This window comes from Onychomys torridus, chromosome 8 (assembly GCF_903995425.1).
Source record: "Onychomys torridus chromosome 8, mOncTor1.1, whole genome shotgun sequence".
NCBI classification, from domain to species: domain Eukaryota; kingdom Metazoa; phylum Chordata; class Mammalia; order Rodentia; family Cricetidae; genus Onychomys; species Onychomys torridus.
The window spans coordinates 6,458,973-6,472,683 of record NC_050450.1 but is presented as its reverse complement, the minus strand read 5'-3'; the positions used below and the strand labels follow the sequence as shown (position 1 = coordinate 6,472,683).

At 43.1% G+C, this 13,711-nt stretch overlaps 2 protein-coding genes across 3 annotated transcripts in view; both read left to right on the top strand.

Moving 5' to 3' along the window:
- The first annotated feature begins 1,638 nt into the window (after positions 1–1,638).
- Positions 1,639–13,711, top strand: part of Bfar (bifunctional apoptosis regulator) — a 36,101-nt gene continuing 24,028 nt past the window's right edge. For both annotated transcript variants that reach the window (XM_036197592.1, XM_036197593.1), the window contains exon 1: positions 1,639–1,767. The gene's annotated coding sequence lies outside the window, so the exon portion shown is untranslated. The remainder of the gene's footprint in view (positions 1,768–13,711) is intronic.
- Positions 7,136–8,639, top strand: LOC118589905 (periphilin-1-like). The gene has a single exon (XM_036197595.1). The coding sequence runs from the start codon at positions 7,394–7,396 to the stop codon at positions 8,330–8,332; it is 939 nt and encodes a 312-aa protein (XP_036053488.1). The 5' UTR covers positions 7,136–7,393; the 3' UTR covers positions 8,333–8,639.

Below are 13,711 nucleotides of genomic sequence, written 5' to 3'. Positions count from 1 at the left end.
ATGTATCTCCTATCACAATGAAGAAAAAAGTTTGGACTTTTGACAGGTTATTCTCTAGAAAGTAAATTCACACTTCCTTACACTAGCAGAGATCATTTTTACTCTTATTTATTTATTTAGAGATGGCTGGTGTCAAATACACTCCAAAGTTAAGGGATAGCCTTAACTTCTGACCTTCTTGCCTACTCCCTGCCTAGTTGCTGGGATTACAGGTGTTTTACCATGCCCAGTTAGGTTATATGCTGCACAAGTACGTCAGGCAAGCACTATACCTTGGCTTCATCCCCAGCCCCATGTCCAACAATTTAAAGATGTTGTTAAACCTGAGAATCTTCTAGGAGAAAAGACCAAATCCACGATTGTCCAATTAAAGCAGTCTATATTTTGGGGTGCACCAGGGACTGGCCATCCTCCTGTCTCACCCTAAATTGAGATTTGAGAGAGCAGCCCTTTTATGGGAAAGATAAGGTGTTCACCAGGGTGAGAAAATTAATTGTTACACGTTTTGTTTTGTTTTGTTTTCCGAGACAGGGTTTCTCTGTGTTGTTTTGGTGCAGAGATCCGCCTGCCTCTGCCTCCTGAGTGCTGGGATTAAAGGCATGTGCCACCAACGCCAGGCTGCTGTTACACATTATTAGAAAGCAACAAAGAAAAGGAGGAGGGAACAAGGGTAATGAGGTTCACACGTGAATAGAGTTTCAATGGGAGTGAAGGGGGTTGCAGACAGTTTACATAAGAAACAGGAATTTATTCTACAAATAGAAACTTTAACTTTCAAGGACTTAACACATGACAAACAGGAATTTATGCTCCCTCTGCCCCCTTGGTTTTTCAAGACAAGGTTTCTCTGTGTAGCCCTGGCTGTCCTGGAACAGCCTGTAGACCAGGCTGGTCTTGAACTCAGCCTGCTTCTGCCTCCCAGAGCAGTGATGGTGCACACCTTTAATCTTGTCACTCAGGAGGCAGAGGCAGGCAGATCTCTGTGCATTTGAGGCCAGCCAGCCTAGTTCCAGGACAGCTAAAGCTGTTACAGAGAAACTGTCTCAAAAAATTATTAGGGGAGAGAGAGAGAGAAACCTGAACTTGCAAGGACTTAACATAAGACAAAGAGGAACTGATAACTGTCTAACTACAAACAGAACCCTTAACCTGCAAGGTATATTTCTGTTTTGGTCTCCCATTAACTTGTAAGGTATATTGTTCCTGGTTTGGTCTCACGATGTCTAATCGACGGAATACACAGCACCGTGCGGAATACACAGCACCGTGAGACCAGAGGTGGGTAGCTGCGGGGTAAACGTGATAAAGTCCTGGTATTCCAAATCCCGACTCTATAAATGAAACTTTAAGCACTACCTCTGTGGTTTTCTGCATGAACGTGAAAGTAAGATTTATTGTGGTGCATACGGGGCAGTGTGAGAGAATTATTTTAATGTCTGACTAAATCTAGCTCATCTAAACGCAGGAACAAGTTCCAGGAGGCACACTTAATGGAAAAACACCTCACCATCCTCGGGCTGTGACTGCGATGCTCCCAACCAGACGAAAGTGTGCGGGCCGCGCTAGTGCGCATGCGGTGCACCATTCCCTGGAGCGGCCGCTCTAGGCATTGGGGAGGTCGCCTGGGGCTGAGTCTGCGGCCTCTCCTCTATGGTCTAGGGACGGCGCATGGTCCGCCGGCCGACCGGGGTTATTTCCGGAAGCGAAGCCGGCTTCTTTCCCTCTGTTTCCGCCGGGCTCGGAGTGGGTCCCGGGACTAGTGGCGAGGTGAGCACGGTGGGGATGGTAACGGGGCAGCAAGTCGCTTGGCTTCAGATGGAACGAACCCGCTCCTCGGGCTGCACCGGTAGGGTGAGCCCAGGCTCGCGGGCCTTCCCTCACCCGGGCCTGGGCGCTACAAGCGTCCTTGCCAGCCTGCGGACCACCGCAGGTCTCTAGGCCTTGCCCGCGTCGGGGTCTGGGCCCGGGTCCGAGCCATTCGCTTCCGGGGGTGGCAGTCAGGGGGTCTTGCTTCCACACACCTGCGGCTCGCCACGTCCGCTAAATCCCCGAAGCCTTCCTGCCCCAAGGCAGACGGTTCATAATGAGAATGCAGAAAAGGGAACATCGAACTCCGAAGTCACACTGGGTTGACCTAGAGCTTCGCTCTTCTCATTGCTGTGCTCACGGCTCCGAAATGTTGTAGAAAGGGTGCGTGTGTGTGTGTGTGTGTGTGTGTGTGTGTGTGTGTGTGTGTTTGAAAGAGATGATTTTTGTTTGCTTGTTTGTTTGTTTTTCGAGACAAGGTCTCCCTGTGTGAAATCCTGGCTGTCCTGAAACTTCGCTCTGTAGACCAGGCAGGCCTTGAACTCACAAAGATCCGCCTGCCTCTGCTTCCCGAGTGCTGGGATTAAAGGCAAGTGCCACCACCGCCCGGCCGAGACAATGTATCTAACTGGAGATCTCTAGTTGGGTAAGGGACAAACCCTTAACTTTAGTAGAAAAGAGAAAGTAAGTGAATACTTTATTATGCCGGCAACTGTCGCAGATGGGTCGTCCCAGCGGAAGCCCATTGTTTCGTCCTTGGGGTGGCCCCAACCTCACACCAGAGAGGGCAATACAGAGTTTTCCTGTCTTTAGACACACCCCAGAGCACATATGGACTGCACTTGCCTTAGGCAGTTTTGTTTGTTCTTGTTACTGCTATTTTGTAAACAGCCTGGATGTCCCTGACCCAAGTGCTCGGTATGTGCCTGGGTTTATCTTCCACAAACCTGTGGGGAAATCGTACTCCTGGGCTGTTTAGACCCCTCCCCCTCTTTTTTTCCCCCTCTAGCGTTCAGATGTATGCTAACAATACTAGCCACCATTCAGTAAAATTCGTTTTATTAATATCAATCAATCATCCAGCAAACTTTTTACTTAGCTGTGGACACAGTTTAGCATCTATTTCCAACAATCCTTTAGCGTTGATACTAGTGTAGACTGATGAATGGGAAATGATGAGGCTCAAGGAGAGCAAAGGTGACCAGGTTGGGAGCCTAGGTTAGCCTCACTCTGTAGACTTACTTTGTTTTTGGGGGTTTTTGTTTGTTTGTTTGTTTTAGGGGGTGGGGTGGCTGTTTTGGGGGTTTGGTTTTTGTTTTTTTGTTTTTTTTTTGAGACAGGATTTCTGTTTGTAGTACTGGTTACCCAGGAACTCAAACCAGGCTGGCCTCGAACTCAGGGAAATCAATCAGAAGCAGGGATTTAAATCCCTTCGGATTGCAGGGATTAAAAGCACATGGCATCATGCCTGGCTTGTTTCTGACATAGGGTCTTTGTAGCCCAGGCTGGCCAAAAATAACTTTTGGACTTTGATTTTCCTGGCTTTCTGAATCCGGTAACAGGAAATACTGAAGGGAAAATGAAACTCTAAATTGACACTGGTGTTAGAATTTCCCTCTTTTGATTCCCAATCTCATGATTTAGAAATCTGGACTTATGCAAAAGGCAGTTTTCCCTGAGTGCTGAGATTATGAGTGTGTACCACCATGCCCAGTTTATACACAGCTAATGTTAGAACCTAGTAAATAAGCAGTCTGCCAAGTAGTCCAGGAGATTAGGTGATGCAGAGAAGCCTTACACAGCTGCATAGAGACAGGGCCTGTTAACTTGGAGTGGATTAATCATCAGAGACATTTGGATCTTGTTAGTGGATACTTAACAGATGGGAGTGTGTAATGATCCATGTAAGATAGTTATAGCCATGTTGATTAAGTCAATTAAAAGTTTTAAGTCCTTTTTAAATGATGGGCTTGTGCCTCTGAAAAATGTCTTGGTGCCAAAAAACCACAAAGACTGTAATTTGCATCAAAGGCCAGAGTAACCTTAAATGTTCATTCCTGGCAGAGCATAGTAGTTATTTTAGACATAACCTCAAATGTGTTACCAAGGCACTAGGGAAAGGGAATAGAGGGCTGAGAACAAACAAAACACAGTCAAGACAGGATAGTGTACCTTAGTCATTTCAGGAGTATATGAAAAATAAAGCACTCAAGGAGCAGAAGTTTGTAAGTGGGACTATATTGTGCTCTGTGAACAGAAGCTTAATAATAGAAATAACATTGTCATGTGTGCTAGGAACTATTCTGAGTTGTCTTGTAATATAGCCCCTTGAGGCTGTATTGTTATTAGCTCCATTTTACAGGTAAAGTAAAGAAAGGTAAATGATTTGCCTGAGATCATGAAGCTAATAGTTGAGCTAAGATTTAACTTACTCATCCTGTATCTAGCATTCATGCTGTAAGTGAAAATGTTAGTTTGATAGCCCGACTTGGTGGTTTAACAAGCCAAGGCCTGGTGGCACAGACTTTAATTCCAGCTACTTGGTAGACTGAGGCAGTAAGATTGCAAGTTCAAAGCCTTAGGTTATTTTTTTTAAGATTTATTTATTTACTATGTATACAGTGAGTGTTCAGCCTGCAGACCAGAAGAGGGCACCAGATCTCTCATTGTAGATGGTTGTGAGCCAGCATGTGGTTGCTGGGAATTGAACTCAGGACCTCTGGAAGAATAGCCAGTGCTCTTAACCTCTGAGCCATCTCTGCAGCCCCCTCCAAGCCTTAGTTATGTGGATTAGGGCTGAAGGCCACTGCCTCTGTAGTTGAGTGTCTGTTTAGAGTCTACAAAATTCTAGTTCCAGGTTCTAGCACCAGAAAAGTTAGTTTACTGTCTGGCCATGCAGATTCTTAAGTGAATATCTCCCATCTGTTGTTTTAATTTAAAAAAAAAAAAAAAATTTATTTATTTATTTATTATGTATACAGAAGAGGGCGCCAGATCTCATTACAGATGGTTGTGAGCCACCATGTGGTTGCTGGGAATTGAACTCAGGACCTTTGGAAGAACAGTTGGTGCTGTTAACCACTGAGCCATCTCTCCAGCCCCTTAATTTTTTTTGTAGCAGGGAATGTTTTGTTTTGAGACAGTTTCATGTATCACGGGCTTGGCTTGAACTAAGGATGATCTTGAATACCTGGTTCTCCTGCCTCCAACACTCATCTGCTGGCATTATAGGCTTGTGTCATCAGATCCAGGTTACTGGGGAAGGGATTTGAGCAAAGGAGGAGTTTGATGGAAATTTTGCTCTAAGAAGATAATTCAATCATTGAAAAAGAGAGCTTCACAGAAAGAATAGGAAGTGGTATTTAAGTTTCACTTCAGCCATATGTAGTCTAAGACATATTTTTTAAGTTAACTCTTGTGGTGGAAAATATAGTGTATATTACTCAGATACATAGGTCCAGATAGGAAAATATAGTGTATATTACTCAGATACATAGGTCCAGATCCATGGATTGCATATCTACAAATTCAACAGCAGGAAAGGTAAAGAATTTTTAAGTTAACTCTTGTGGTGGAAAATATAGTGTATATAGCATGTACAATGATCCTGAGTTCAGTCCCTGGCCCTGCCAGAAAAATCCAGAAAGTTCCAAATAACAAAATTTGAACTTGCCACATGCTAAGCACAACACTGAATCCAGAGGAATGAAGGTCTATGAAGGCATGTACGCCCTGAGATAGCTTCCTGCCATTTCACGGATCCTCAGTCTCTGCAGCACTATGGCATTGTTTCCCTGGCATTTTGCTCTTGTGTACTCAGGCCTACTGTGGTTGCTTGTGTAAGAGATGACTAAGAGAAACAGGCATTGGTGCTGCATGCCTTTAATTCCAGTGCTCAGGAAGCAGAGGCAGGTGAATCTACAGAGCAAGTTCCAGTACAGCAAAGGCCACAGAAAAACACCATCTTGAAAAGAACAACAAAAAAAGAAAAAAGAACTAAGGGGGCTGGAGAGATGGCTCAGCGGTTAAGGGCAATGGCTGCTCTTCCAGAGGTCCTGAATTCAATTCCCAGCAACCACATGGTGGCTCACAACCATCTGTAGTGAGATCTGGTCCCCTCTTCTGACCTTTAGGTAAACATGCAGACAGAACACTATATACATAATAAATAAATATTAAAAAAAAAAAGAACTAAGGGATATAGAATACATAGGCCACATATAAACACTGTCCTTGCCCAAAAGGATTTGCAACTCAGATTCTGGTACCTCTGGGAAGTCCTGGAGCAGATAACAAAGAAGGACTATGTACTGCTTTTTTCTCAGACATCTAGTTCAAGTTCATCAAGTTTCCCATGGGATTCTGATGAAGGTATTAAGAACTACATTGATAAAGAGTTAGATACCTGTTGCTTCAATTTTCATCTGCAAATATCTAGAGCCCCATTTTATAGCTGTTCTATGATATAATAGGCTTGACTGTGGCTGCATTCTGGAATTCAGGGAGCCCAGGATTTGGAGAGAAAAAAAAAAAAAAAAAAACTGGCTGGAATATTATGTGCAAAGTATAGGAATGAAGTCAGCAAGTGCATTTTACTCTTTTTTTGGTTTTTTGAGACAGGGTTTCCCTGTGTAGCTTTGTGCCTTTCCTGGAACTCACTTGGTAGCCCAGGCTGGCCTTGCACTCACAGAGATCCGCCTGGCTCTGCCTCCCAAGTGCTGGGATTACAGGCGTGCACCACCACCACCACCCAGCTGCATTTTACTCTTTAAGAGGTAGATGAGACTTATAAGAAGGCTGTTGTATGGGGGAGCAGATTGCAGAACCAGGACTCCTGCAATTCTGCCCTTGCCAGGGTTAAGAGTGAAGATGGAATGGGTTTGGCATAAAAGAAAGAGCAAAGTCTTGAGTCATAGGTTTGTTGTGGGTTTTTTTGGTTTGGGGTTTGTTTGTGTTTTTTTCAAGACAGAATTTCTCTGTATAACACCTCTGGCAGTCCTAGAACTTAGTTTGTAGACCAGGCTGGCCTTGAACTCACAGAGATCCTCTGGCCTCCATCTCCTGAGTGCTGGAATTAAAGATGTGTACCACTACGCCCAGCTAAATGTTGTTGCTATAACCAGCATATTATTAGGCACTTTGGGAGACTGCTGGTGGAAAACAGGCCTATTTCTGATAGAGATCTCAGTAACCTGGGGAGAGTTGGGTTTACAGATTGATTTGACTTTATTTAAGTATTATTATAGACAGGTGCCTTTTGGCACCTTTTTAAAATTTTTATACATCTATATGGTGTGCACTGACATTTCAGAGGTTGTAAGAAGCCTATTGTTCCCACAAGAAATAATGCAAGGCAGTTTATACTTGACTTTTACTCACCAGCACATACCAACCAGACCTCTAACTACTCCTGTGGCAGCCTGCATGTCAGCATCCTGGAACCTCGAGCCATCAATTCACACTGAAGCCCATATCTTCTAGAGTCCAGCCTATCTAGGGTGCAGGTAAATTTTGAGGCCTGTGTCTCAGTGCCCATCAAAGGACAGTTAGGACTGCTTTGGTGAACTTGTGACCAGCCCAACCATCCATGCTTCACATCCCTGTTATACTTGGTCACCGTCCAAGATCACTGTACAGAAGAGATGAGATATGGTCTAACAGACCATATAACAAACTACTTCCTCAGAATGCTCACAGTGATGAATCTGGCCTTAGGAGAACGGGAGATGGTCTTTCTGCAAGCCAACAGTGTGAGTGCAGGGACATGAAAGATGATTTTAAAAGAAAATGTTCCTCCTCTTCCCATTATTCAAGACAGTGGTCTCCCCATAAAGGGGCTTCCTCTTGTTTTTTCAGAAAATCAAGTGTAGGTCAAAAAGGCTCCCCACACAGCAGATCTAGATCCAGTGAAGGGCACTCTCGAAAAGGAAGCGAACAGTATTCTTCCCATTGGTCACAGCTTAGGACTTCCATGCATGCAAATGCCTCCTACAGATGGCACCGAGAAGAAAAGCCGGAAGGAGGTCAAAAGAGACCTGGCCAGTCTTTGAAAATATCAAGAGACACACACCCGTTAAGTTCTTCAGCAGTTACTTCATCAGAAATTTTAGACAAACTCAACCACTCCAATGAAAATGGACTTCCTGAAGCTACCAGCAGGCAGGCTGTAGAAAATCCAAAGATGGCAGATGAAAGTGACTTACCTGAAATTTCTGAGTTTGAAGTTGGATTCATAGAACTTATGGATCAGCCACAGGAACCTGAGTCAAACAGAACAGAAGGCACAGAACTAGTCAGTGACCAACTAACTGACCGCCTTAAAGCAATAGCATCAAAAACCAAGGAAATTGAGCAAGCATACCACCAAGACTGTGAAACCTTTGGGATGGTGGTGGAAATGCTGGTTGAAAAAGATCCTTCCTTAGAGAAGTCCATTCAATTTGCATTTAGGCAGAATTTACATGAGATAAGTGAGCGGTGTGTGGAAGAGCTCAGGCAGTTCGTTGCAGAGTACGATGCCTCCTAAGAATTGGAGTTCTAGCAGAAAAGTGTCCTTGATTGTTATTCCAGAATTGCATAAATATTTCAAATATGGAATTTTTGTGATGAGAAATACTTCAGTGTCAAGTAAAATCTAAAATGGTCAGCTTAAAATAATCTATTTAGAACTCTATTCCACTTACAGAGTCTCCTAATGCATGTACATGCCATTGTTCGTGGGTGTTTTAGCCTCCTGAGAGCAGCTTTCTGCTCTTACTCACGTTCTGTAGTCTTCCGAAGACAAGCATGTGTGGCCCAAGTATACTTTATAGTTAGAGATTGAACTTCATAGTAAATGATAGCATGTAAAAATGTTAGCATTTTGTGATTTTTATTGGCCTTTTCTTAGGCTATGTTACTTGTATTAAAATTATCCTACATTAAAGTATATTATTTTAATAAACTGGTACTTTGGTATCATGAGAAAATAAAAAGTATAGGAATGGGCTGAATCATCCAAGGACATGTAAGCTTGTAATATGAGTTGAATTGATGTATGTATCTGTGTCGTACTAGGAATTAAACTCAGAATTTTGGCCTTCTAGGCACTGAGCTATAATTCCAGGATCAAAGTGGATATTTTAAACCAACTATTAGGGCATGTGTTACTTGGTAACCCCTGTAAGCTTTTTGGTTTGGGTTTTTGTTGTTGTTGGTTTGGTTTTTTGTTTTTTGGTTTTTTTCAAGATAGGGTTTCATTGTGTACTTGCCTTGACTGTTTCGGCACTCATTCTGTAGACCAGGCTAACCTCAATCTCAGAGATTCCCCCTGCCTCTGCCTTTCAAATGCTGGGATTAAAGGTGTGGCATCACCACCATGCTAGGCTTTTTGTTTTGTTTTGTTTGTTTTCTCAATAGCTTTCTGAATTGTTGAACAACTGCTAGGTGTAGTGCAGAATAGGTCCTCAGATGTCTGCCACACAGACAGCAGAGGGCAGGCTCCACCTGACTGACGCCTTTCTTAGACTGCCCTTGTTTTACCCAACACAACTTGAGGCAATCCAAATTCAGGCAACGAGTTAACATCTAAAAGAACTTGCTATCTTTAGCCTACTGACCTTCGACCTTCTCCAGAAAGTCTTTTTGGAATTGGAAAAATAGAAGGTTTTAGACAGAGACTAGAAATGCTTCTGCCTTTTATTGGAAGAGCCAATTTTTCTGTCTACAGGAATTCCACTAACATTCTCTTCACTAACATTCTGTTCTTACTGCCATTCTTGACCTTTGTCTCACTTAACAGGCACATTAATTTTTATTTGGTAGTCTTGAGAGATGGGTGGACACTGAAGTATTGTGCCACTATTTATGGTGGTATCCTCGACCAGGCCTGCCTCCTGCTTAGACATCATATGCTCACCTAAACGTCTAACAGAGTTCGTTCCAGATACTGTCAAATCCTGGTTTGTTTTTCTCATCCATACAATTGTAGCACTGTGGTGTGGACTAGATGATAAAGGAGTGAATCAGTCCTTTGAGCTGATACTTTAATTAAATACTTCATTGAGATGGTATGATGGCAGTCTTTAAATTGACCCATGATTTTTCCCCCCTTAGGTTAAAATTCAAACTAATAGCAGACCGTGATTTATAACTGAGTTCTGCCCATTACAAATTGGCTTCCATTTTCTCAGCTGTAAAAGTGGAAATGATATGTTCCTTTTCCTATTTGACTAAATGGTGTACTTTTTAGATTATAAGGACTCAACGAGCACCAGCCATTCTCTTTATTTTCTGTTACTAGATGAGAAGAAACAGTCTAATCAGAGGCTCACAAAAGCCAAAATGGCTGCTGCTTTTTTTTTTTTTTTTTTTTTGGTTTTTCAAGACAGGGTTTCTCTGTAGACCAGGCTGGCCTCAAACCAGGCTGGCCTCAAACACAAAGATACAGCTACCTCTGCCTCCTGAGTTCTGGCATTAAAGGCACTAAAGGTGTGTGCTACCACCATCTAGCCTTTTTTTTTTTTTTTTTTTTTTTTTTTAAGATTTTTATTATATGTGTCTGAGTGGATGGCTGTGTACCACATGTATGCAGAGGCTAGAGGAGGACACTAGATCCCCTGGAGCTGGAGTTAGAGATGCTTGTGAGCTGCCATGTGAGTGCTGGGATCTGGAATAACAGCCATTGCTGTAACCACTGAGTCATCTCTAGTTACCTCTTCAGCCCCAGAGGTGGGTTTGTTTTTTTGTTTTTTGTTTTTTTTTTCTCACATAACTTGCAAAGAGGTGGTTGAGATATTTTCTAGGCAGAATCTGAAATAGACCCTAAAAATATTATTCCTCAAATTAGGAAATCTCAAATTAGGTACAGTCATAATAACTGATATTTGGTTGTTGGTGGTGGTGGTGGCGGTGGTGGTGGCGGTGGTGGTGTGTGCGCACGCACGCACGCACGCGCTGGTGTATGGAGATCAGAGGTCAGCCTCAGGTGCCATTCTTTAAGGGGTTTTTTTTGGTTTTGGTTTTTCGAGACAGTTTCTTTGTAGCTTTGGAGCCTGTCCTGGATCTCACTTTGTAGACCAGGCTGGCCTTAAACTCACAGAGATCTGCCTGCCTCTGCCTCCTGAGTGCTGGAGTAAAGGCGTGTGGCACTTGCCTGGCTGCCATTCATTCTTTAAGTTTTATCAATCTTCACTTGGCCTGGAACTAATTGATTAGTTTGTGGAATCTAACCAGCAAGTTTTAGGATTCCCTTGTCTCTGCCTCCCCAGCTTTGGAATTTTAAATAGGCTCCACTTTTTTATTTTATTTTAAATGAATTCTAGATATCAAACTTAGGTTCTCAGGCTTATGCAGCAAGCATTTAGCAACTGAACTATTTCCTTGGCCCCTTCTTTCTTTGTTTTGTTGCTGCTGCTGTATTGTTATTTGTTTCTTACTCTTTTTTTGGTGGGCATGCCACCCAGCTCAAATAAATCATACACAGAGGCTTATTACTTAGGAATGCCCAGCCTTTGCTTGGCTTAGTTTCTTGCCAGCTTTTCTTCACTTGTTTCATCTACCTTTTGCCCCTGGGCTTTTCCCTTTTTTTTTTTTTTTTTTTTTTTCTTACTTTTGTGTCTTACTCTTACTCTATGGCTTGCTATGTAGCCGGTGTCCTCCTCTGGTTCCTAGATCTTAGCCCTCTCCTCCCGGTTTTCTCCTATATATCCTCTCTGCCTGCCAGCCCCGCCTATCCTTTCTCCTGCCTTGCTATTGGCCAGTTCTTTATTAGACCCTCAAGTGTTTTACACAGCCACAGTAACACAGCTCCACAGAGTTAAACAAATGCAACATAAACAAAAGTAACATACCTTAAAATAATATTCTACCACAGTTATTGGAGGTATTTGGGGCATGGAGATTGAAATAGTCTTACTATGTAATTCTGTCTGAGTTAGAACTCATTATGCTGGCCTCAAATTTGGATATACTTCCCTTGGCCTCCTTAGTGCTAGGATTAAAGGCATAAACCACCAGGCTTGGCATAAGCATTCCTAAACCTAGATTAAATGGTTTCTTACTTGATGAACTCATTAAAATTTATTGCACTAGGGGTTGGGGATTTAGCTCAGTGGTAGAGCGCTTGCCTAGCAAGCACAAGGTCCTGGGTTCGGTCCTCAGCTCTAAATTGGTCATGGTGGCAGGGCCTGTAATCCACGCTTGGAAGGCTGAGATAAGAGGGTTGCTGTCACTCCAAGGTCAGCTCGGGCTATAGAGTGAGACCCTGTCTCAAAGAGCTTGTTCTCTGTGCCTCCTGTATGATATGAAGCAAAGTACTTTAATCTTCAATATAATCCTTACATGATGTTCTCCCTCACTGTTCATGGACCCTGAAGCAATGGAATCAAATGACCATAAATTGAATTTGTGCCACCTCCTCTGCCAGTTTTACCACCATCTCCTTGCCTTCATACCCATACCCTGAAGGCACAGCCACAAGATGAAGTAACCACCAACCGTGATGGTCTCAGAACTGGCAACAAGATGGCAGGTGGAAGGCCTCTGAAACAGCAAATAGTGGACAAAGCCTCAGATGCTTGAGGAAAGGGAGCTTCGGTCAGTGAGCATACACATGCAAACACCCACTGAAGTACTGAGGATAGCTCCAGTTTGTTTTGGGAAGGTGGGGGCAGGCTTAAATGATCTCAGTCTGTAGAGAAGGCTGGCCTGGAAAGAGCACCAGTCCTCTTGCCTCAGCCTCCCAGGACTAGTGTTGCAGATGTGAGCCACCAAAGTCCAGTTTTCAGGGGCCTGCAAGATAGCTCAGCTGGTAAAATTGCTTGGCCAGCAGGCCTGGCAACCTGTGCCAGAAACCATGTAAATTGGAAAGAAAGAACCAGCTCCACAAAGTTGTTTTCTGTCTAGCTTTTTAAAGAATTAAAAGGGTATTGGGGTGAGGCCAGAGGAGGAGATGAGCCCCTGATCTAGAGATAAAATGAGAGCTCTGCTAATGACCACAAATCAAGAAGGGGAGATGGGTGGGTGGTTGGAGAGGTATTAATTCCACTGGGTGAGGATAAGATTGCTACCATAATTTTGAGCCAGATTTGAAGGAAGTTTTAATTAAATACTGGCTAGGATGATGAACTCTGGCCAGCACCATTCTGGTGTTCCCAAAAAATGGTAATGAATCTCAGTTTGTAAAGGCTTACACATAATCAAGCACACCCAATGTAATTGAGTTAAACAAACTTGTTTAGAGGAGTGAAAATGTCTTCCTCTTTATCTTAAATAGCCTCTAGCATATCAGAAAGTATCTCTCCTCTGGCAAGTGGGTTCACTGGTTAGAGGCTTTTTGTTTTATGGGTCTCTTAGGCACAGTAATTAAACCTAAAACAAAACTTTGGCTCTCATAATACTGCTAACTGACTAAGAGGTAATGACTTTCCCACATGGGCAGCTGACAAAGCAAACAGATACTAGCAGTGCCACAGCCCTGAGGTGGTAAGTGGCCCTCCAAATAAGTAGGTGAGGACCAGACCAAACAATTTTAAGAGGAATAACAGATTCATTCATCTCAAGTTCTTGGTCATTGGGGGATTGTGTGTATCCTAGCATCCCTTTCTTTCACAGATTTTCAGATAACTATACTTCACCAGTTAACTATGGCTTGAAAATGTAGGAAAAAATTATGCTGAGATAGGCGTTGTGGTGTATACCTCTTATAATAGCAGCAGCCAGATTTGGTGAGTTCAGGCTTAGCCTGGGTTACAGAAAGAGACCTGTCACAATACAAAAAATGTTGACAGATCCTTTGGAAGGGCCCAACTCATCAGCAGCTACTCTTAAACCCTTTTGTGGTTCCTGTCCTCAGGTTATCCCAAGTGTTTCACACAGGATATACAAAACACACTTCTGTAGCTGTCCACTCCAAAGCGAAATGGAA

Bases quoted from the DNA above. Each gene is read 5' to 3' on its own strand.
- LOC118589905 (XM_036197595.1), top strand. From the start codon at position 7,394: ATGCTTCACATCCCTGTTATACTTGGTCACCGTCCAAGATCACTGTAC.